Source organism: Hemitrygon akajei, chromosome 21 (assembly GCF_048418815.1).
Source record: "Hemitrygon akajei chromosome 21, sHemAka1.3, whole genome shotgun sequence".
In the NCBI taxonomy this organism is placed as follows: Eukaryota; Metazoa; Chordata; class Chondrichthyes; order Myliobatiformes; family Dasyatidae; genus Hemitrygon; species Hemitrygon akajei.
In genome coordinates this window covers 39,641,341-39,665,816 of record NC_133144.1, presented here as the reverse complement: position 1 = coordinate 39,665,816, position 24,476 = coordinate 39,641,341, and the positions used below count along the sequence as shown (strand labels likewise).

General features: G+C 42.3%; 2 protein-coding genes across 2 annotated transcripts; one reads left to right on the top strand and one right to left on the bottom strand.

Annotated features, from left to right (window-relative positions):
* Positions 1–4,520: 4,520 nt before the first annotated feature.
* irbpl (interphotoreceptor retinoid-binding protein like) lies at positions 4,521–13,510 on the top strand. The gene is made up of 4 exons (XM_073025293.1): positions 4,521–8,054; positions 8,160–8,350; positions 11,916–12,058; positions 12,142–13,510. Exons 1-4 carry the CDS (start codon positions 5,055–5,057, stop codon positions 12,465–12,467), a joined length of 3,660 nt encoding a protein of 1,219 aa, XP_072881394.1. The 5' UTR covers positions 4,521–5,054; the 3' UTR covers positions 12,468–13,510.
* Positions 13,511–16,537: 3,027 nt separating this feature from the next.
* On the bottom strand, positions 16,538–24,096 carry znf488 (zinc finger protein 488). Its single transcript, XM_073025773.1, has 4 exons — positions 23,968–24,096; positions 21,236–21,458; positions 20,616–20,847; positions 16,538–18,740 (listed from the first exon to the last, which is right to left on the bottom strand). The coding sequence occupies exons 2-4, from the start codon at positions 21,449–21,451 to the stop codon at positions 17,563–17,565; spliced, it is 1,626 nt and encodes a 541-aa protein (XP_072881874.1). The 5' UTR covers positions 21,452–21,458; positions 23,968–24,096; the 3' UTR covers positions 16,538–17,562.
* Between the last annotated feature and the right edge of the window lie 380 nt (positions 24,097–24,476).

Below are 24,476 nucleotides of genomic sequence, written 5' to 3'. Positions count from 1 at the left end.
GGCACGGGCGGCAACTCAGCGGGCTAGCAGCGGAGAGACGGGCTGAACTGAACAAGTTTGATCGGTTCGCCACCCACAACAGTGACTATTTGATCCGCTATGGCTATATCTGTTGATGTCAGGTATCACTTGCTAAGCCACTAGAAGCGGAAGGGCAGTAGATGCGTGGGAACACAGACACAACCTGGTTTCCTCCCTTATTCAGGCGATAATCTTGGTTCTTTTAATGTTACTAGGTTAAAGACCTAGAGTCAATCATTTTCACCGTGGACCAGTTTAGGAAAATGTCCAACCTCGACCTCCTTAAGGGCATTTGGGGGTTGGCTTTGAAGGCAAAGGCTTCAGGCAACCTGAATCGGTCAGGATGCCGGACCACAACATCACTTAACTGCTCGGTGGGCTTAAATGTGCAATGCAACCCGTAGTGAACTTTAAATACCGACTTATTCTTACCCGGGTACTCCGAGGAGCTCATTCAGCAATACTTGGTGCGTTGCAAAAAGCCCAATAAATATTAAAAACCAGGCTCCTGTTCAACTTCAGGTGAAATTTGTTTGCGGGTGGAGGTTTGTCACGGAGCTTAGAAATATCGAGGGCTATGGGTAACTCTCGGTAATTTCTAAGGTAAAGGCACAGCTTTGTGGGCCGAAAGGCCTGTATTGTGCCGTAGGTTTTCTGTGTTTCTATGAAACTGGGAATGTGACAACAACCCCGGTTTCCTATTTAGTGCAGAGATTGCCCGTTAGTTTGGCGCAGAGCAAAGAACTGCATTCGCTAAGAGCCTCCGCAAGGAACACCGCTTTAAAACTAAGATAACTGCAGGGAAGTAAAACAGCCTCGATATTGGTTATCTGTTTCCATTTTACTTCCTGGGCCAAAACATTGTATTTTAAAGTAAGAAATGCAATTATTTTAATGGCATTGTATCTTATGTTAATGTTGTTTTCTCTTCATACATTGATTTGAAATGTAGACGCTGGAAGCTGCTCGCTGCTGGATGATGCAATTGATTTACGAGTTCCGCTCTTCGCCTCTGGGCAAGGATAGTGCGGAGTTCCACTTGATAAAAACCGCTTGAAGCCAGGCGACGTGCCTGCCAAAACGACGGGTCGCGGCACGTCCAAGTGTTCCCGGAGTGACCCGTGGAGGATGTGTGACAGGAATGTGCAGACACAGAGATGGCAGCCGATGAAATCTGGAGCAACACACAAAGCGCTGTCTAGGGAAGCGGAAAGCCTCGACTCCAAACGTCGACTCTCTATTTGCCTAACACGCTGACGTTTCTTATAGTGGGGTAGTCTGAGACCAGAGGGTACATACTCAGAAGGGCATCCTCTTAGAGCCGAGTTTAAGAGGGATTTCTTCAGCGAAAGGGTGGTGAATCTATAGATTTCATTACCATAAAGGGTTGTGGAGGCCAAAATAATTGGGTATATTTAAAGCGAAAGATTGATAGGTTCTTGATTTGCTAGGGCGTCAAATGGTACGGAGAGAAGGCAGAAGAATGGGGTTGAGAGGGATGATGGAATGGTATAGCAGAGCAGACTTGATGGGCCGAATAGCCTAATTCTGAGCTCAGAGCTCAGTTCCAGTAAGCTATGTGGACATTTTGAAGACTGTATCTCCCCAGTGCCTTCAGATACCTGCGAGAAGTAGTCCGGGTCTTAGAAGCATATAGGAGGCCAGGAATTACTATTGCCCCATAGATCACGGCAATGTTTAGCGGCGACATGCGCCCTCTTCTACATCTACAGTAACCATACCTCACATCTTTTGCCAGCCAGAGTTTGTCATTTCTAGTTAAATACCTCAATATGTCTTCCGTGGTGGCTACTTATTACTTACATTAAAGTATCCTTTGAGTAAAAACTTTCCCCCGAATTCCTTAATGGAATTATTAGAAAGTATATTACATTCTTGACTTCTCTGCCTTATGGAGATCTTTCATCATTTTACCTCAGCCTTCTCCAGAGATGAGTCAGTTCAGATTTTCATGCCAATTATACCTTGCTTCGTGCCTCGGTCGTTCTTACTTTGTCACCAGAACTGATCTCAGTCCGCCAAGTGCGGTCTAACCAAAGTTTATAACATGACCTTCATGAAAACATTTCCACTGAAACGATTATGCCCTGTTAAGTTTGGCCGAAGTGGAGCACGGCTGTTTATATTCATTTCCATGTCGTGGAAACTGTTGCTTTTCTTACCGAAACGAGTTTCTGACTGCAGCCACAATTGGGAAGTTCGAACAAAGGGAATTATATTCAAGAAGGTTCCTGCGATCATCGTTTTTGCCATCCATTCTTAAATAATATTTACACGTTCTCTAGAAATCGGCAACAATTTTTCCTGCAAATACAAATTTAGCCCTAGATCGATCTTATAGACTTTAGCTAACAATAAACTTCATTCTGTAACTGCTAAATTATAACTGCTTCCAAACATTCTCCCTGACAGAAATTCACACGAGCTGGCGGTGCCGAAATATCTGTCAGGTGTGCGCGCGCGCTGGAGAAGGGGTTGAAAAATGCAAACCGGGAGCTAAAAGGCTCCTGGCTTTGATTGACAGACAAATCATCTTAGAGAAACTTGTAAAGCAACAAGAACTGAAGTAGCTGTAACCCAGGTGATATCGGTTAATTAAAGACCCAAATAATGGAAAATATCAGGCGAAGCTATGTGCAAATGACTGGAGTTATTTTGTAGGTATTTTGTCAGGATCTAAAGCACAAAAGCGCTGTTATGGTTCTGTAACCAATTAAATTTGTAAATATGTTGTGGATATGTAATATGTAACCAATTCTATTCCTATATCTTATGGCCTTTAATGCACGCATGATAAACAATCGTTGTATATTACATATGTTCAATTACGATTTACATTTAACTTTCTACTGGAAAAGTAATAAGAGAATTTCTGAAGTCTCATTGTTCCTGGTTTGAATTGAAAACTAAAGGCCCAGCTCAGCAACTCCAAAATAGCGCCAGCGCCATCTCGTGGTGATCCGGGAGGGATTCAGACCGGTCGCAGTCAGATCACCGTTCTCAACGCAATATCGTATCCAATAAAATATATTTATGTAACGGTGATATGATCTGAGTTGATTAAATATACAAACGTAGACATGTTAATAACAGTTTCAATACACTGAGAAATTTTATGTCTTAAATGTAGTAAAGATATCCGTCGGTGTAAAATGTTTTTTTCTTTTTGAATAGTTGGATTAACTAATCCGGAGAGGAATCAAATTAAATTACTTCTACAGTTATTAATTAAGAATAATATATTATATTCATTAGACGTTCAATGAGCAGGGAAAACATTGAAATTGAGATCTACTGTTGAAATTGAGTTTTTTTCTATTTGAAAGTTTAAAACATCGTACGTTCTATGAGACCAGTTTGATCATCTCCATGGTATCATGTCAGCAAACTACACTTCCAATTTAAGTGACTGAGGCGGCGGATTCTTCCTAGAGTGTTGATGTGACATAAATTTATATATGCTTTAATATCCTACACTGCAGATTTAAGTTGGAAGATACAGGTGGGTTATGTAGAGGTAACATATTGGCTTTAATTCTATTAACTTCATTTTCCAAATGTTATCACAAAGAAAGGAGAGAGAAAATAGGATTTCCATAAAAGATCATCCGAATCACCAATAATTCCCCTAGAACATTCAATATAAGCCTTCCTTTATAGCTGTGCTAACTTCAGATCATAGACACGCATCAAAACAGCACAGAAATTCAACCAAGATCGAGATGGTTTATCTGCTCTGGAAGCTGAATATTTAGTAACGGGTACTGAGATTCGATCATCACTAGATCTAATGTTGATTGTGTTTTTCTAAATAATTAAAAGGAATTTGAATTACAAGGAATTGTTATCCAACAGCTATGATTAGGCTGTGCGGCATTTCAAATGTATTGTAGGTAGTAACACGTCGTGGACAAAAGCACCTGGCCGTGAAACCGCCCGTTTTAAACTAAGACTCACACATTTCCTTCAAAAGCTGCGGGCGGGTCTGATAGTCGCAAAAAAAAATTACAGTGTATTCATTTACTTTTATTTCAACCTCATGCTAACTATCTCTTTCCGTTCTGCAGCCCTTATTCACATGTCTATTTTGAAATGATAAATACCATTAATGTTGATTTTGGTTGATTCCATTAAAGAGAAAGTCCATTTTATTAAATCAGTTTTTCAAAAATTTCTATCACATGGGCTTACCAATCTTTCTCCTACTTAGAATATCAAAATATTCGGATAAATGCCCGAAAGCTAAGTTGGGAACACATTCGGTTGCCAAAGTGCAACCCGTCGCCTTCATAATCACACTGACCCCAAATGCAGGAAGCTAATGTGCTAAGTAGCCTCAAAACACGCGCTTCCATTGGCTGAGACCGTTGATAAGACACGGCCATATGTTCCTCAGCGGTGTTAAAAAGTTAATCACATATTGCGTGGGGATTACTGTCACAACAGATTCCATTTATGTGATACAGTGGGAAACTTGGGTTATAATGCTGTGCTTATAAAAGAAGATAGAAAAACCGGAGGAGAGAAAGAAATCAATCTCTCCAAAAACAGAAAGTAGAAGTGAAAGAAAATTATCGGGATAGTAGAACATTTGACAGGCTATTTGTTGATCACTAATTAGCAGCCGGATGTATTCTGATATTATTCGTGAAGAAATTCTCCATGCAATATTAACTACAACCTTTGCTTAGCCGGCAATAAGCAAACTTCACTTCTGACTACTCTGCCAGATCTACCATTCAGGATCCTGTGCAAGTTTGAGATTCAAAGCTGGAATTGGAACCACCTAACGCTGGAAAACCATGTTTATTTATGCACGGCGCTTTTTTAATGCTATTTATAGGCAACGGTTCGGGAGTCTGCACTCTAATGAGATTATACACTCAACAGAAATGAGCACTTTAATCTCTCTCATCCGGAGCACCGAGATTTAAGAGACAGCTTTCATTTCAGTCCAAATTGAAGGGTGTTGCTCCAGGTCGGTTCCCCCGGTGTACTGGAGCTTTGTGAAAATGACGACAAGGACGTTCATTTGTCTGGCGCTTTTTTTACTGCAGTATGTGCCCACCGACGAGACATTTCAATCCACGCTGATGCTGGACATGGCTAAGATCCTGCTGGATAACTACTGCTTCCCAGAGAATTTAGTTGGGATGAAAGAGGCCATCAGGCAAGTCAATCAGAGTGGCGACATATTGCGTGAGAATGATCCGCAAAGTCTTGCGGCAATGTTGACCTCTGGCGTCCAGGGGGCCTTGAGCGACCCCCGATTACTGGTCACGTACGAGCCCGGGACCTCTCTCTCGGAACCAGTCAACCTCCCTCCCCCAAGCCCCGAGATACTCATGGCATTGGTCCAAAATTCAATCAAGTTCGAAATCTTGGAAAATAACACTGGCTACTTGAGAATTGACCATATTATTGAGGAGGACATCGTCAAAGTAGTTGGCCCGATTCTAGTGAACACGGTTTGGAAGTCCATGGTCAGCACCAGCGCCATGATCCTGGATCTCCGCTACAGTAGCAGCGGAAAGGTTTCCGGTATTCCTTACATTATATCTTACTTCTGCGATGCAAACCCTGCCATACATATCGACTCTGTATATGACCGCCCGTCCAATACCACGAAGGATATATGGACCCTACCCGTTCTGCTGGGTGAAAGATATGACAAGGATAAAGACGTCCTGGTGCTTATTAGCAAGAACACCAATGGGGTAGCCGAGGACGTAGCGTACATCCTGAAGCAATTAGACCGCGGCCTTTTGGTGGGGGAGCGGACAGCGGGCGGCTCTCTCAACGTTCAGAAGCTGCGCATTAGCTCATCTGACTTCTTCATCACTGTTCCCCTCGCCAGGTCGGTCAGCCCCATCACCGGCCAGAGCTGGGAAGTGAACGGTGTGTTCCCCTGTGTACCGGTAAATGCAGACAGAGCCCTTGAGAAAGCCACCTCCATTCTAGCTGTAAGGAAAGAAATGCCCAATGTAATCCGGAAAGTCACAGAGCTGTTGGGCGCCCACTATTGCTTTGTAGATCAGGTACCTTCCCTGGCCCTTCACATTGCTAAAATTGCTCGCTCGGCTGTAACTTCAGAACAAGACCTGGCAGCAAAACTTAATTACGAGCTTCAGACCATCTCCGAAGATCCCCGTCTAATGATTAGCGTAAGGTCAGAAGCTCCGGCCACCACAGAAAAGAGCCCATCCGAGGTCTTACCATCAGATGTCAATTATCTCCGGCAAATTGTAGACGCTGTGTTTCAGGTGCAAATCTTACCTGGCAATACGGGGTACTTGAGATTTGATGTGTTTCCTACTGAGGCGGCATTGACGAAACTGAGTCCTTACATAGTTGAGAAAGTGTGGGGGCCAATTCAAGACACTGACAATTTAATAATAGATCTTAGGTACAACGTAGGTGGCACTTCGGCCGCTGTGCCCGTGTTGCTGTCATATTTCCAAGACCGACACCCACCCGTTCGATTGTACACCGTTTTCAACAGGCTGGACAACTCCACCAAAGAATATTTCACGCTTCCTGATTTGGATGGGAGCTTCTATGGATCAAAGAAGGGCGTCTACGTGCTGACCAGCCACCGCACTGCCACAGCTGCCGAGGAGCTCGCCTACCTGATGCAGTCACTAAGCAGGGCCACCGTGATTGGGGAGATCACATCCGGCACTCTTCTTCATTCCCAATCTTTTCACATAGAAAATACCAATTTGTTTATTACTGTCCCTTTCATAAACTTTATAGATAATAATGGGGAGAGTTGGCTGGGCGGTGGAGTGGTACCCGATGCCATAGTATTGGCAGAAGAGGCGATGGACAAGGCGAAGGATGTTCTAATGTTCCATGCTAAAGTGTTCAAGCTAGTGAAAGACACTGGGTATCTCCTGAATGTCCACTATGCCATTCCAGAAGTGGCCGCTGAGGTCAGCTCGCTGCTCAGATCAAAATGGTTGGATGGTTTATACCGCTCTGTCGTAGACTACGAGTCACTGGCTGCTCAGTTGACCTCCGACCTGAAGGAGACCTCTGGTGACCACCACTTCCACGTCTTCTACAGCGAGAGCGCGCCTGAGGTCCTAAACGGCCATATTAGCAAAATCCCTTCCCCCGAGGAGCTCGACCACACAATTCAAGCCCTCTTCAAGGTTGAAGTGCTACCAAACAATATTGGGTACCTACGGTTTGATATGATGGCCGACGCAGAAATCATCAACGCTATTGTCCCACAGTTACTGGACCAAGTTTGGAACAAACTGGTCAATACAGACGTTCTGATTATTGACATGAGATACAACGTCGGTGGCTATTCAACTGCAATTCCGATTTTATGTTCTTACTTCTTTGACTCCGAACCTCTCCGTCACCTGTACACTGTGTTTACCCGCTCCTCCTCGTCCACTTTGGAAGTATGGACACTGCCCAAGGTACTTGGCCAAAGATACGCCACCAATAAGGATATCTACATCCTAACTAGTCATATTACGGGTTCTGCCGCAGAGGCGTTTACCAGAGCAATGAAAGACCAGAACAGGGCAACAGTGGTCGGGGAGCCAACCATTGGAGGCGTCTTGTCCGTATCTACTTACCGGATAGGAGACAGCAATCTCTATGTCTCGATTCCAAATCAGGTTGCTCTAAGTGCTGTGACAGGAAAGGCTTGGAGCCTATCTGGCACTGAACCGCATATTTTGGTCCAAGCCAGCGAAGCTATGGGCGTGGCCCTTGGCATCATAGATCTTCGAGCCAAGGTCCCAGGGATTGTGCGCACAGCCGGGAGGTTGGTGGCAGATAATTATGCATTTGCTGAAATCGGTGCCAAGGTAGCGAGGCTGATCGCCGACTTGATTCAAGACGGGAAGTATGCTGTCATTAATTCCGAGATGGAGCTGGCTCAGAAGTTGTCGGAGGCCCTGCAGAAACTCTCTGGAGATAAACATCTCAGGGTAGCTTATATCCCAGACGATCTGAAGGACCATATCCCCAGCGTGGTCCCCATGCCGGTAGGATAGCAGAAATTTTCTAACCCGAAATCCAAAGGCATTGAGAAACAATCTATTGTTTTCGGCATTTGTGTCCATTAATTCCTCCTATTCCCTTTCCCCCAGATTCCACCTCCTGAGATGTTTGAAGACTTGATTAAATTTTCCTTCCAGACAAAAGTGTTTGAGAATGGTGTCGGCTACCTCCGTTTCGACATGTTCGGCGACATTGATTTGATTACCCAAGTGTCTGATCTAATGGCAGTTCACGTATGGAATAAGATCGCGCACACAATTGCACTGATTGTGGATCTGAGGTAATGCAAAGATTAAAGTAAATGTATCAGTCTGCGTATATATCACCTCGAGATTCGTTTTCTTGGCACTTGGTAACATTAACTAGTGGTGTGCAGTGTTATCTTCAACTCAATCCTGAATGGTCTGGAAATGGAAATTATGCGCAAAATTGTGCGGCCGTAGGGACAGCATCCCTTCCACCCACTGAAGCCGCGCTGGATATCAAGTGCCCATTTGCACCATTCCTGCGAAATTCCAGTTTATTCTTCCCACAGCCCCATTAACTCTCCTAACTTCCGAAACTCACCAGCACACTCGGGGAAAGTTAAAGTAGCCAGTTAACCTACCAACCCGCATATCATTGTTCACTGTCAACATTTGATGACGGTTCTATGGGGATCAGCGTTCAAATGGTTTTCACCTGTTGACTATGCAAGTTAATTCGATAACTCATGTTTCCTCCGCACTCAATGCGTTGTTTCAATCTCTGATCGATTTCCGGGTCTCAAAAGTATTTAAAACTAATCAAAATACTTTGCCAAACTTCAGTTTTCCCGAGACCATCTCATTAAGGTGTGTAATGTAGGACGCATTAATTCCAAACAAACCAGTTAAAATGATAATTGAGACTAGTTAGTCTTTCAAAAGTTTGTATGCGGGAGACGAACTCTGTCTTGTGTGCGTCTGTGGTGGAAGCATGTATCCCAGGTAAACTCTCTCCTGACTGCATTCTAAGCACTGTAGGTAACCAGCGTCATGGTAAGATCCAATAGCCTAACCTGTGAAGTTTTATATCCTAAATGAACGGAAACCATACCTGCTTAGTCACTTAAGCCCATCACCTCTACTGGGCCATACAGAAACTCGCTAGAGTCCTCTATCCTGGGCCAGACCCAGGAGTCTTCTAGGCGAAGATCCTTCCTCTCCCAGGGATAAGGACTTCGGAGCTTCTCTTGCCATTTCAGAAGCGCCGGGTTTTTCACGGGACGGCGTTTCTAACTCCATCACCAACCCTTCTTCCGCAGCCAGGCTTGGTATCGCCCATGGCCGAATTGAACGGAAGCCATCTTGGGTCGTAAATGTCAGAACTGGAATTGGGTCTGATTTATTACTGTCAAGTGTGCCTAGATACAGTAGAAAGTTTTTTTTTTGTTTGCTTATCATTCAGGAAACTCCAACAACGACTGACAAAAATCTATGCTCTAAATTAAAATAACAATTTTAATTGGTCTTGATATTCAGCTTCAATAATTGAGAAACTGAGATAATAAATATTTATTGCAATATCCCATCGAGGTGAATCAAAGCATTCCAGGGCTGCTGGCTAGGTTTTGATGTTTTTTTTTCTCAGGGTATCTTTGTTTTCCAACTGGATGAAAGCACAGCACAAAATGGGTTTGAGACGGTCACCATCTTCTTCGAGAGATTAGGCACAATACGTCAACTACGCATAGTTTGGAATTTACTTGGCAATTTATCCACGTTCCCTTATGGTTGGCTAATGTAGGAAGTGGGAGGTAGCAATATCGATTAAAGACAATGGAGGGCGCTGTTGGGTTTAGGACAGCAGCAAATCAGTGAGGCAGAGGCAGATTTGCATTAGTGCCATCACAGACTCACACAAGACTGTCCGTCTGCCACAAAGCTACAGTTCCTGAGTATGACTGCTGGCGTACTTATACCCCACACGGCAAGTTGTTGCATTATTTATCAGCAGCGTATATCGCCCTGATTTTAGAAAACGGCTGCGAGGGGTCTGAAACCTGATTCTGTGTGTAAAATCCGAACTAACAAACTCAGTTACTGAATATAACGAATCAAGCTTGTTACAGATCTCTGGGATTTCATTTCATTTCCGATCAGGACTATGTGATCAAACGCACATATTTCACTTTTAGTGCTTAGGAATTATCCTGATGTTTGGAAAAAAGGGCAAATCCATGAATTTCCTAAAGCCATATATTACTGTTTTCCTATTACGACAGTGAGTCCAAATTTTGACGAACGTCATAATCAAGCCAATTCTGTATAATCAGGCCGAATCTTTGAGATAGTCGTTCATGTCATCTGCTTAAGTTTTTTTTTAGAGATACAGATTGCAATAGGTCCTTCGAAATGCACCGCCCAGCAACCCCGACATCTGCGATTTTACCCTAACCTAATCACGGGACAATTTACAATGACCAATTAACCTACCCGGTAGGTCCTTGCACTGTGGGAGGAAACCGGGTAAGCCGGTGAAACCCACGCATTCCACATCTTATTTACTTGGGGGGCGGGGGGAGAAAACGTATTTACTACTAATAGTGAATTAGAGCGAGTATGCAAACTCCAACTAATTTTTTCCTAACTATCCAACAGAATAACGTAATAATTCTAATTCTTGATCCGATAAAACATTGGGAAGGCGGGTTTGAGGTAGTCGTAGCTCTTGAAAGATAACAAATGAGTTCCGGTCTTCAACGTCCACAAAATACTGGAGGAATTCCCGGGTCGGGCAGCATTCATGGAGAAGAATAAATATTCGACGTTTCGGGCCGAGACTTCATCAGGACTAGAAAGGAAGGGAGCGGAAGCCAGAATAAGAAGGTGCGGGGAGGGGGAAGCAGGTGGTAGATGAGGGGAATGTGAGTGGGAGAAGGGGAATTGAAGTAAGAAGTGAGGCAAGATAGATGGAAGCGGTAAAGGGCTGAAGAAGAAGGGGGCTAATAGGAGATATCAGTGGACCATGGAAGAAAGGGAAGATGGAGGGGAACCAGGGAAGGTGACGATCAGGCGAGGAGAAAATGGAGGGGGGGGGGAGAGGAACCAGAATGATGAAAGAAAAGAGAGGGGAATGGGAAGAAATGAGCGGAAGTTAGCGAAGTCGATGTGCATGCTATCAGGTTGGAGGCTGCCCAAACGTAATATGAGGTGTTGCTCCTCCAGCCTGAGTTTGGCCTCGTCATTGTGGTTGAGTTAGGCCGTGGACAGACATATCAGAATAGAACAGGAAGTCAAATTGAAATGGATAGCCACGGGGAGTTCCTGTCTTTTTTATGGCGGACAGTGCAAAGGTACTCGACAAAACACTTTTGTTGTTGAAAGTCAGCTAAAAAAAAAACCACCGTAAGGACAGAAGTGTGATGGCCTGTTGATGGAGATGGGAGAGTTGGGACTGATGTTCAGATGGACTGCAGGAACAATAAGATACCAAAGGAACTCAACGGGTCAGGCAACATTTGGATGGCTACAGTCCAGATGAAAGTTCTCGCCCCAAAACGATGACTGTCCATTTCTCTCCATCGTTGCTGCCTGACCCGCTAAACTCATTCGGCATCGTGTTCCTTGTAGTAGATTTTAATGGTTCATTGAGTGAATGGATGGGTCTTGACATTTAAGCAACATGAATGTCAAAGCCTCCTAGAACTATACTGCGGTGGTATGTAACAGCTTAGTTCTTCACATGTGTTTAAACTAATTCTGGTTCTTGCCGAATTTGCTCGTGTCCCCTCTGCCCCCACCCTAGTGTGTTGTTGTTTACAAGCTTAACGAATGTGTTGTTGTTTACAAGCTTAACAATGCAAACACACATGTTTGACCTAGGAACAACATTGGAGGACCCACCTCTTCTATCCCAACCCTGTGCTCCTATTTCTTTGACGATGGGAATCCGGTGCTTCTGGATACTGTTTACAATAGACCTAATGACACAACCTACGAAATATGGACTGTTCCTTGGTCATCAGGTAAGAATAGAAGACAGCATCCGCTTCATTGTTCGTTCTCAGTCTTAATCCCGCCTCATTACGGTGTTATTCATTTTGTCAAGGGGAGCGATATGGTTCTAAACGGGAGCTAATTGTCCTCACAAGCAACGTCACTTCGGGAACAGCGGAGCAATTCGCCTTCGTGATGAAAAGAGTGGGAAGAGCTCTCATCGTCGGCGAGTTGACGAGTGGCGGATGTCACCCTCCACAAACCTACCATGTAGACGACACCGACCTCTACCTGACTATGCCGACCGTCAGGTCGTCCAGTCCGGGTGGAACCTCCTGGGAAGGAGCCGGAGTCGCACCTCACATCGATGTACCCGCTGCCACAGCGCTGGAGACAGCTAAGGAGATCCTGAGAAGCCATTTGCACGGACGTACCTAACTTACTCCTCTGGAGATTCACACAGCGTATAATTGTCGCTAATTGCTTCCTGAATAGAATGCCTAGAGAAGGGGTGAAATCTCGACGTAGAGACTACTAGCGCGCTTTAAATAGGAGTGTATTCTCATGTCTCAGTTGATGTCGCTCAGAGTGAAATAACGGGTCTCCACTGCCTGTCTGGTTGTGTGACATTTTGGACATTTTTGGCACCGTTAGTTGCCCTCATTTTGTTTGCCTTGTTTGCACTTGTCTGAGACATTTATGCAATTGTTTTTAGATTGGTCATTATTTGCTTTCTCATAGTTTGCATCTGGAATAAAGGACAATGATAAACGGAGTAACCTTACTTCAAGGGCACTCTGCCAACCGGCTTCCAATTACGAAAAAAAAATAGCAGAACGTTTTCCGAAAGCAACGCTCTGCTATAGGTGCCTCGGAAGTAATACGCCCAGTTACCGCTGTTTCTTTCAATACAACTTTGATCGTTTTTTTAAAAATACTGTCTGTGGTTGATTTTATTGGCTATGTGGGTGGGTATCAGTTATAGGTCTAAGCAACTTCCTATTGAACTCTGGAAATCTCATTGTAGACCCTTGCCTAAAGAAAATTATATAACCCATAATTCTTGGTAAGACGTGAACGAGCCAAAAAAATCGCTTTAATAACCTTAAGGTTTGAGAAAACATTGGCACAATTGATCCCTTTGGTGGGATATGGTGGAGAACTCCCCCGGCCTGTTTAGATATACTGTATATCACTATTTCGTCTAAGGCAGGTGACCCTAAATTTGGTTTTAGAGTAAATTGTACTCTTTTGAAATGAATTCTGGCAGAAATGAACTGAAATTATACTACGTCTGGTACCAACTCAAACTGAACGTGTGTAGTCCCTGAGAAGGAAGACTGACGCTTCAAGACTTTCCTGTGGAATTAAATGAAGTGATTTGTAACTAAGGATTGCTACTTTCATATGATTGTGCTAAAGTAAAGTGGTATTCTACAAAGAGGAGCCTAAAATAAAATAAAAATCCTTAAAATCCAAAACGATTTGTAAAAATCTCGTGTTTTATTTTGAAGGGGTGTGAGAGGAAACACTACTAATTGTCTCGGTATATAAGTAATGCCAAAAACTGTTTATTTGTTTAAAAAAAATTGTAGAGAAAGAATAATTTGACTAAAATGTAAGTGGCATTAATTGCACCTTCTGTATAAGCACGTCCTTCCTTCAATATGGTGACCACAACTGTGCGCGGTAAAACAGCGGCCTGACCGGGGTTGGCACGATTTTACCGTAACCTCACTGCTCTTAAAATGTGGCCTGCTGGTATTTTTATCGTCCATTTGATAAACAACTAGAAAATAAAGCATTATCATCTTTACATATTTTCCTACGACAGAGAATGAAGCCTTTCGGTCTGTCAAGTCCATGCTGGCTCTCAGTACAATCTGAATCCCATTTCTCCTGTCTGACCCCACCCACACTAGAAGTAGTTAATCATCCCACCAATCAGCAAGTCTTTTGAGATGTGGGGAGAGGGAAGGGAGGGGGACATACAGTTACAGGGAAAACGTGCAAATTCCACACAAGCAACACTGGGTCAGTAAGTCCGTCACATTTGTGTCAGAACACTGCAAAGGGTACTCCGGGTAACAATCTATAGACAATAACCTTACACATAAAACAATGCGGGAAACATACAAGTGGACCAAAATGAATAAAATAATAATATGCATCTGAAGGTTTGCATAATGAATCTCCTCAGTAATGAATTATTAACCAAATAATTAACACCTCCAGCAACACACACAAAATGCTGGTGGAACGTAGCCGGTCGGGCAGCATCTATGGGGAGAAGCGCTGTCGACGTTTCGGGCCGAAACCCTTCGTCCACCTCCGGCGTGACTGACGGCTGCCGACTTATATGAGAAAGTGTGCGTAGAACTGAACAGCGCGCCTCTGATATTTGGGTATTAAAATGGGACCTTGGGTATCCAAATAATAGTATGCTTGTTGTGTAAATATTATTTAATTGCACCTGTCTTCTTAGTGGCGAAAATTGCATTTGCTAAATCTATTTTCTCCCTTTCGAATTAAGTTTTGTTTGTTGATAGTAAAAAAAACTTTCTCGGTAAACTTTTCAAACCAGTAACATTAAAGTATTCGTCAATCAGTTTGCAATACAGTATTCACACCGGTCTTTTCTCAAGGTGGGTGTTAAGTGACTTCTTAGCAAATACTGTACAGAAGGAACAATACACGGTTCAAATCGGTGATCTTTGGTTTCAAGTTTTGCCTGACGCGGCGACTGCTCAGCAGTTTGGGTTTCTATTTTCTATCATTTCGCAATATTTTTATAGGTTCGCAGAGACAAACAGCAGAAGAACAGGCAATTCACCCACCCCCACGGCCATTGACCATGTACATTAATCCGATTTACCATCATTGGGCTCGCAGCCTTCTGACCTTTGTGACTCTCTTGCTCGTCCAGATACTTTTAAAATGCTGTGAAATACTTGCCTCTGGCATCCATCCGAACGGGGTGCTCCCGAATCCAACCACCGTGTTTCTTACCCTTCTTACACCTCGTATATTGACTTCCGTTCTAAAAGGCTCCACTTTAAACACCGTGCAGTATTTCGTGCTAGCCGGAATCACTTCTAGCACTCGCAGGCGGGTAGCAGGATACTTTAGCTCGAAGAATCACCATTCTGCTTAAATCCTGTTCTGCTCAACTTCCCTGGATAGGCGTTAGTCTCTACTAAACCGGTGGAGTTTGCTTCTCAGCCCCTAAAACGCTTACAATCTAAATCAGTTTTATGAGGGTTAGATTCTCGGACCCCTTCTTCTTCCCAAACCACAGTAAAGCTCCGTGAGCTTAATAATGTAAAATACAGCGCAGAAAACGATTTGGAAGCCGTAGCTATTGTTGAATTCTGTCGAATGTATGCTATGCATCCGGAAACAGACCACCGTCCGCTCACCTTCTGCCGTCCTGTATCATTTCGCATTTCACTGCTGAACAATATCGCAGTTCGCTCGCTGCCAGACAGTGTCGCAATAAAGCGAACGGCTTCTTTCAACGAGGACAGATTTCAAGTAGTTAGTACAATTTCAGAGTGAGCGTCAATTATTTGTGATGAGTAGTTGACCAGATCATTACGATTACGTCGACTGCTTGCTTTCTTCCTTAGATGCTGCCTGACACACTGAGTTCCACCAGCATTTTGTGTATGTAACTAGACATCGTCACCGTTTTGTCTTTTTGTCACTTACTAACTCTCCTAAATGCATTGACGTGGGATGTGAAAAGCTCTATATAAATGCAGTTTATTACCTTTTGATAGGTCCAGTATGAATTCCGGTCTGGTTACCCAGCGTTGAATTGACTCTTGGGTGTAACAATTGACATAATTTTTTTCAGTATAGACTTTTCGATTATTCTTGAATTCAAAGGTGCTGATTTGAAGCTGCGAACCCTCAGAGTATGAAGCCCCTTTCACCATTTCTAGCTGATCTATTCTGCCATTCCAGCGCTTCTAACGCTGTGTTTGCTGGTTACCCCAGTAGAATGGAATGCAAGCGAATCAGCAATTACCTTTCTAAATGGAGGAACAATGGAGGAACAATGAAGGGACGAGTGGCCAACCCCTGCCTCAAATTCGTATACAGGCTACCGATCGCTTCATATGTTCCAACGTTCAGCGGTGTGAGTTCTCTCCATTTATACTAGCTAAGGGAACATAAAGCTATAATTTGTATTTTTCAAATAGAAATCTCTCAATAATTGTCCCCTGAATTGCGGTTCATGTAGCTACACAAAAAATAGAACCGCAACATCTGTGAATGACTAAACAGCAGATTACAAGAAATCTCCTCAAACCTAGAAATAATTTCAAATTCTGGGACAACATACTTCTTCTAAAACGTTTACAGCCGTAACTTGTTCAACACAGTTAACATTCATACGGTGCTGAGGAAAAAAAATCTCAGTTTAATATGGAGCTTCTTATTACTGAAATCTGAAAAATATAGAACGAGAACTAATGAACCATATTCAGACTGTCATTCTTTATCTTGATACTTGAACACCTTAGATATGCAAATATCCTGAAAAATCCTCCAACTTAATCTGCAAAACAAAAAAGCTCACAACACCAAGGTACGCCAGTAGTTTTGCTGTTCCGCTCGCCTTTGGTATGATTGACAGATATAGAGTTGCCTTTAATGAATGCATGGGCGGGCTTTCGGATGGTCCTGTCACTAATGCTTATCTTAATTCAGACACATCGATAGCATAGCCTTTACTGTACAGAAGTACTTCGTCCTGATGCAGAGTTTCCACCCGAAACGTCAACAGTTCCTTCCCTCACAGATGCTGCTCGACCCTTGGAGTACATTCGAGAGGTTGTTTGTTGCTAGCGCTTTTAACTAGCTACCCAAACATTTTGTTTTATTCACCGTCGTGGAGTAGTGTACGAATTAGACTATTTTCAAGACTAAACAGTCATCTATATATGCTTTGCACGCAATCATGAATCTTTTTAAATAGATACACGTTAGTTTGGTGTAGCAATAGTTTTTTTTAAATCTCTCCAACTCGCGCTTACATGATATGAAACTATAATTCGAGACAAAAAATGCATTGTGACAAGTTAATTGAATTCCGGTACAGATTTTCCGCAAAATTAATTATCCAAACAGAAATAATTATACAGGTTGAAGGTCGTTGTATCAACTGCAGAATCCATGGTCGATACTCTTAAGTTTACAAAGATTCAAAAGCAGGAATTTGTTATCATGGATGGTCCATAGGGTGCACAGTTAATTCATTGCCAGATCAAAACGATTATCCTACAAGTACAACCTTTAATGTCATTGGTACCTTTACATAACTCTAATATATCTTATTGCCTAAATAGATTGTATTTTTTTTATATTTAAGACTGTTTCTCCCTCCTGCTGTAATATTGCCCGTGAGACGAACTCACTCTCATCAGAAGTGACAACAGTTTCTTAAGGAATTCCATCCTAGCTTCTTCTGGTCATACCGTCGGGAAGCCTTTAAAATTCACTCCCTTCAGTTTGAATTCACAACTCAATTGTGAGATGTCATGTGTCGGGATAGATGATGGCGCTCTCTAAAAAACTCATTACATATCGGGCACGTCAACTTTTCCTCTCGCCTTCTCTTGTTCAAGTAGTCGGTTGCGTACTCTTTTTTGTGGTGAGACCTCATGTGAAACACCAGGTCTGAAGTCATTCGAAAGGACGCGTTGCATTTGGCGCACCAGTTCTGAGCAGAAACCCCGAAGGACGTGTAGGACGGGGGGAGCAGTGTCAGCGAGGACGTGGATTGGAGTTGAACGCCAACCGGTTTTGGCCACATGTCAGTGGGGTATAAAAGTGGGCTGCCGGTTGCAACACTTGCGTGTAATATGTGAGAATTGCCAAGATCAGTGTTGATAGACTTAGAGTTTAGCAGATTAGTGGGACCCAGGAGATGACTCGTAGCGGTGGAATCAGATAAATCCCCGGTGACCTCAGCAGTAGCATGGCTCAGAAGCAAAGAGGTCCCTTCCCCCGTTCGTCTACATGGCTGACAGAATGCACTCTTCTGCTCATCTGCTCTGACACCAGAAGGTAAAACTGAAGAGAAGGCGCTGCCAGAGGAACTGAGAACCACCTCTGTTCTTACACCCACCTTCCTGGTCAAGTCAGGGGTTTCATCTTTAGCACTGCCGTCTAATTTTTCAGCTTTGGCTTTTTCGCGCTGTCTTCGAACCTCAGTAAATGCACTTGCTTTATGCTCCGATGAATCCTTCTTCAACAAATACTTATCAGAGTTAAGTTTCCAAACAGAAACCGCAAGCGTCGGGAAAACACTTGGCTCATCTTTAGAAATTCCGTTCTGGACGCACACCAGGTTATTTGTTTTCTCCAATAAGACCGTTTTCCTGCTTTTGTTGTCCTCTGCACCTTCTAGTTTCCGCTTGTTGGGGTGTTTTTCGGAGGGCGGTCGCTCCTCGACCTGTGCCATTGATTTCTTCTTAGAATGTTCCAAGTCATGGGCGATCCTATGAAAGTTGGTCACCTTGCTCTTATCTTTGAGCTCAGCGTTCTTGGAAGGGTCTTTAAAAAGGCCACTGTGACCAAAGCCAAGGGTCTGAAAATCTCGCCAGAGATAATCCTTCCTCTTCCCGCAAAAGAATCGAACGTGGGCCAGATATGGATTTTCATACTTCAGTTCCTGGCCGCAGTCCGTGCATCTGAATGCTGCCGAAAACAATGAAACAAATTAACATCTCATTTTCAATGTGCCACTGCAGTAATATTCATTTACCGAATGAAATAAAATCTGTTCTTTAAGATTTGTCACATGTATATTAAAAGATACAACGAAATGATCATTTCCGCCAACGACCAACACAGTCCGATGTGCTGGGGCAACCCGCAAGTGTCGCCAAGGTTTTCGGCGATAATATCGCATGCCCACTAATCGGGGGTCTTTGGAACGTTGGGGGGCAATGGAGCACCTGGTGGAAACCCTCCTGGTCAGGAGGAAAACCCCTTACATATTGCGGCGGGAATTGAACCCACATCTTCCGACAGCTGGATCTGTAAAGCGTTTCTCCAACCGCGAGACCACCGTGTCCCATTCCTTGCACGCAGATTCCACTTTTCAGACCCCAAGAACAGCCTTTAAGTTTTAAGTCTAATATTGAAGTATAGCCACCGTTCTAATATGGCAATTCCCAGCCAATCTGCACAATCCTGCAAACACGGATAAGGAAAACGGCGAATACGTACACATTTTATTGGCATTGCTTAATGATTAAATATCACTAGCCCTTCAGGAAGAACAGCAAACTCCTACAAAATAATTCCATGACTTTTTAAAGGCGATCATACATACAGCACTAAATTCTCGGGGAGAAGTCATGTTTTCACGTCTCTGAAGAGGTGACACCAACTTCCTCCCATCTGGCTTAGAAAAGATCAATAAATCCAATGGTCTTGGTTACAGCTCAATAAAATATGAGATACTTTATGCTATTTTGCAAAAAATGAGATCTTTTCTCCTATTTTTGTTCGATTTTTGCTGCTTTGTCAAAAACAGACAATTCTGTCAAAACGGGTGGCGGCCACAATATGGGTTCAGTTGCTATATTTGAGATCCAAGCAGTTATTACTCTGGGTCTTCATTTCTACGCTGTTGACATGTAAGTCAAAGAACGATTAAAATACACAGTGGGGTAGAAATAAAGAAATTTAAGAGCATTGTTAACTCTAAGGTAAACGGGATAAATATTTCCTGCTAATCCTTGCACGTGGACACGAATTGATAATAATGTTATGGTGCATTTTCTGTAGCACTTTAACATGATAGCTATCTAGGAGCGGCAAGTCCTTCGCGAAATGGGAGAAAATGGGGCAATTACAAGTAATCAAATATAACACCAAGCCCTCCTAAGATGATCTCATTTTTCTGGCAGCACCGTCACGTTAACAATGCTATCCTAACACACAAATTTATAATCGAGAAGTTGTATTAGATAATATGATACGAAAGAAAGCTCTTTAAAATAGTGTGATGTATTGCCATGTTTAACTCAATGACGTAAGCAAGGTGGCATCTACTTTTGAGGCAGACTTCTTTTGAACCTTCCAACCATGCCTTTCAACCCAAATATCAGTATATCTAATTCTATAAAGTGTGGCTTATCCATTCTCGCGTGATTTTCAGTGGCCAATCGGTGCTAAATTGTTCGATTTTGGTTTGGTCAGTTCGCCTTGTAATCTGATGTGAGATTTGCCAGATCTCCTCCTGATTTATTGTAGCAATCGTATGTAGTTGGGATCTATGATACTTAATTTCATTATGTTGCTCTAAAAATCCGTTTTGAGAGTATTTTCAAAAAAAAATAATACATTAAAAAACTTCTCATTTCAAGTTATAGGCCTTTTTAACGATTGTGGGTTATTTAATTTCGCTTTTTCATTTTGAGGCCCTAGTTATGAAAATCAGTTTGAACAAAGTCGCTTTTGGTTTTCATCTGAACTCAAACTGACGACGGTAAACTGCATTATTCTTTCTTTCATCTTGGCTGGCGTTATCCTAAAGCTTTGCGTGGTGTCCGGGTTACTCACTGTTTGAGCCAGTATGAGTTTTGATATCAGTGAAGCCGAGGAGCGTGGAGAGTTCATTGTCGTACCACACGAAGAGCTCCTCGTCCTTTCTAATCCTCCGCGTAGAGCGGTAATACAGTTGTCCGCTCTTCAGGTAAGCCTCCAAGTTCTGCTCCTTGGCGTTGTTCGCCGCTTGTACCAGCCGCAACCAAGACAACCCATCCGTGGAACTATTCAACGCAGTTATATCCACCTGCACGGAAGAAAACTTCTAATCAATTCCTGAAAAATTCAGGTCAGACTCTGTAATTACGTTTTCAATTTTCCATGATCCAAATTCACAAAGGTGTCAAGTTAATGCAAAATATCTTTCACTTTATTCTGACATTCTTCTGATATGACATCCAATTTTCAACTGGAGCCAACCACTATGATTTTGACTTTTATATAAATCTCTTCCAAGTTTTGATCCTATCAATATTGTAATAATTATAAAAGTAGATTTTTAATCTTGAGCTTTGGCGAGACAGTTAATTCGTATAGTTGGGCTATGGGTTGATGCTCCTTCAAGTGTCATAGACAATTAGCTCCCAATGTGAAACTTTAAAGATTTGTGTCGTGTTGGATTAGAGGGCACTCACCCGGAACACATAGGGTACACATCTCCGATCTGAAGACTTCAAGGCAATGAACGCGATTGTGTCGTAGAAGTTGTTCTGGAGGATGCAGGGACCGAAAACAGCATCTTCAGGGATCTCCCGGGTAATGTGCACACTTGTTAGTATGTCAGTGAAGTGATGATGCAGAAATTTATTGTCACCTGTCCATAGCCCCTTAGAGAAAGGGGTAAGTTCCATAATTCACCTGTGACATAAAGATAAAACGGGTTAATTTCTTTAATTTCGTGGTGCATGTGGGATTATACCTGTCACTTGAGACGTTTAGACGGATGGAAGTTAAGAAATATCTACTTTGCACAAATACGATCTTCAACTTATTCACATGAAACGATTAATTAGAACCAGCATCTTTTCGAAATAGCGCGGCCGTAAGTTTTATTAAGCGATATATTCCTATTTTACAACAGACGATTACCGAGCTTGTAACCCGCGAAAGAACAGGATGCTACATATTTCATTCTTGATTTAAAAAAAACAAGTTTATACAACTATTCAAACCATGATAACTTAAATCCGAATTTCCCAAAAATCTGTTTATAAAATGCTATTTTTATCAATAATGCTTATTGTGTTAGCCCATTTACTAAATCATCTTCATTTATTCCCTTCCTAATCTCCATTAATCATTACCGCAGAAATTTAACCATAAGTGAATCGTTGGTGCAAAACTACTTTTGAGAAATAGGTTCAAGTTGTGGGCTACAGAATAAAACGACTCGTTGTCTAAATTATTTGGTAACATTATGATATATCAAAGCATAAATGTAGTATTTTTTTAAAAAAAGATAAAAGCTACAAATGATATGTTCGCTACTGCATATGCTTAATTGTGCGGATTAAGATTTTAAAATGAGTTAATTTCATGAATTGGGAGTAGTTATGAGAAAGAGCAGTCGATATGGGATATTTATTGACATGATAAACATTAAATACAATTGAAACTAAATGTATTGACCGTACAAGAATGTTCATCATTTTGTAAATCAGTGAAACAAAACCATTGCGTTTGTTGAGTATACTTTGTGTTTCTGTCAATGTGCCTGAAACACTGCCCACGAAAAGAGACAACCCGGCGCAGTGCAAGCATAATAAAGTTATCAATCATTTTTCATTCTTGTTACTGTAATTGAGACTATATGATTTTACCTAACCTTCTTCGAAATTGATGCTATTATGCTTATCAGGCGAAGCGATATTGATAACTTGTGACAATTCTGAGCGACCTTTTATTATATTGAGCGTTTTTATCATCAGCATTGTATGGAGCCGAGACCTAAATTAAATGCGAAAACTAATGAACTGAGAGATGGTGCTGGATGACTACTTCCATGGCATTCATTAAGGCCAGTGGCATAAATTAGTAAAGATATAATATACATTATATATAATATAAAATCAAACAAAGAGTATTTCATCCCTTGCGGTTAATTGTTTTTATCAGGATTTGCCGTGTTCTCTTGGTTGTCGCTTCGGTTAGAAGCTAACGGACTGTGGCATTAACGTGCTTTACTGATGACTCTCAACAGTACAAAGCAGGTCTATTCAACCCGGTTCGCACCTCTGCTCTCTCGGCACAGTGTGAAAAAAAACTTCTCGGGTCTTACTGAGTCAAGTGACACTTGGAAGCATGATACCGTATTTTACTGTTCATTCAGTCCTCGCCTTTCCCTGCAGCTTGTCTTTTGTTCCACAATACCAAGTGACACGCGTGCAAAATCAATTTGACACAAAGATGCCAACATCAACATAATTATTTTTAGTATACTTCAGAGAATACTTCAGACTGTTGGAAGTAATCTCAATATAAATATTTCCCACTGAATAGAGGCCGCCGTTTTTCACAGCCAACTCTAGAGATGGAGAACTTATTGCTAAGTTGCAACGTTATTAGATTGCTTTCAACATTTAAACCGTGTTGTAGACGCACTGTTTGGTGCCTATTCATAGTGATCTGATTGAACCTGGCATACGGACTGGTCTAAACGCTCACAAAAGTATAAGCGATGTGGGTGAATGCGTTTCTCTCTCCCCTCGCTCTCCCTCCCTCCCTCTCTCCATCCCTCGCTCGCTCTCTCTCTCTCTCTCTCTCTCTCTCTCTCTCTCTCTTCCATTGTGCTTGAGAGGAAAGTCAGAGGATTGTTCATTTGATGCATATCAGCTCACTGAGTCTGATCCCCATTGTCTGTCCATCTGTCTGCCTGTTAGTTCCGACCTTTCTTATACACCATCACCAGCAATGATCATGTTTAAAATCGCCACTTTGCGCGTAATCAAAGACTGTTACTAGTTACCGCTCCGATTGTTTTAAGTAATTTAAAATATATATTTTAAAATATAGACTTAGCAGTAGCGTTTTATGAATTTATATTCAAGATGAACGCAGTTCTTAATCCTGGCTGAATAATCGCGATTTAACCATATCAAGCTCCACATGATCATAACGGTTTCTGATTTATTAAATGTATTCGATTAAACAGATAAGCTAGCACCTAAAAGGTTACAAATAAAGCACCTTCCTGATTTGCGATAGTTAAATTATGTAGATTGCTCTCAGATTCCAGTCTCGGTATTTAAAACGTGACTGTTGGCCAGAACGGAAAGAAGATTTATCACAAGTCTACGACATATACTCGTATAAAATACCCACAGACAGTCGGCAGCTACAGACAAACACAAACCCCGCTTGCATTTACCAATGCCAGTCGATGGCTCTTTGGAATCGATTTCTTCAATTTCTCCTTCAGGTAGGACCTTCTTTGGGCGCTGTGATGTCTATTGATTCCTGAAAGTGAGAGTGACGCTGGCGAGCGCTGCGTGGAAATGACAGTTTGTCCCGCTGTAAAAGACACTTTCCTTTGCAAGATCATTTGTTCAGTGAAGCGTGCCAAGCAATCCCTGGGCTCTTCCGCTTGCATGCACTCTCAATTGGCACTTTCATTGGTGGTTATATGGAGCAACCCTATTAATGAAAACATGGAAACCAACAATTGTAATGCATTCAAGAAATATTTAATAGCTTCTAAAATATTTCCTATAACACATGGAATCTGGTGCATACCGTTTATAATGATTAGAAGTGATAATATCTATTTGGGTTATTTAAACCACCTGGTCTAAGGTCAAATGCTAAATATTACATATTTATGTCCAACCATTATCTTAGACAGAGTACATTGAATTTTATGAAGCTCTAAACAATGAT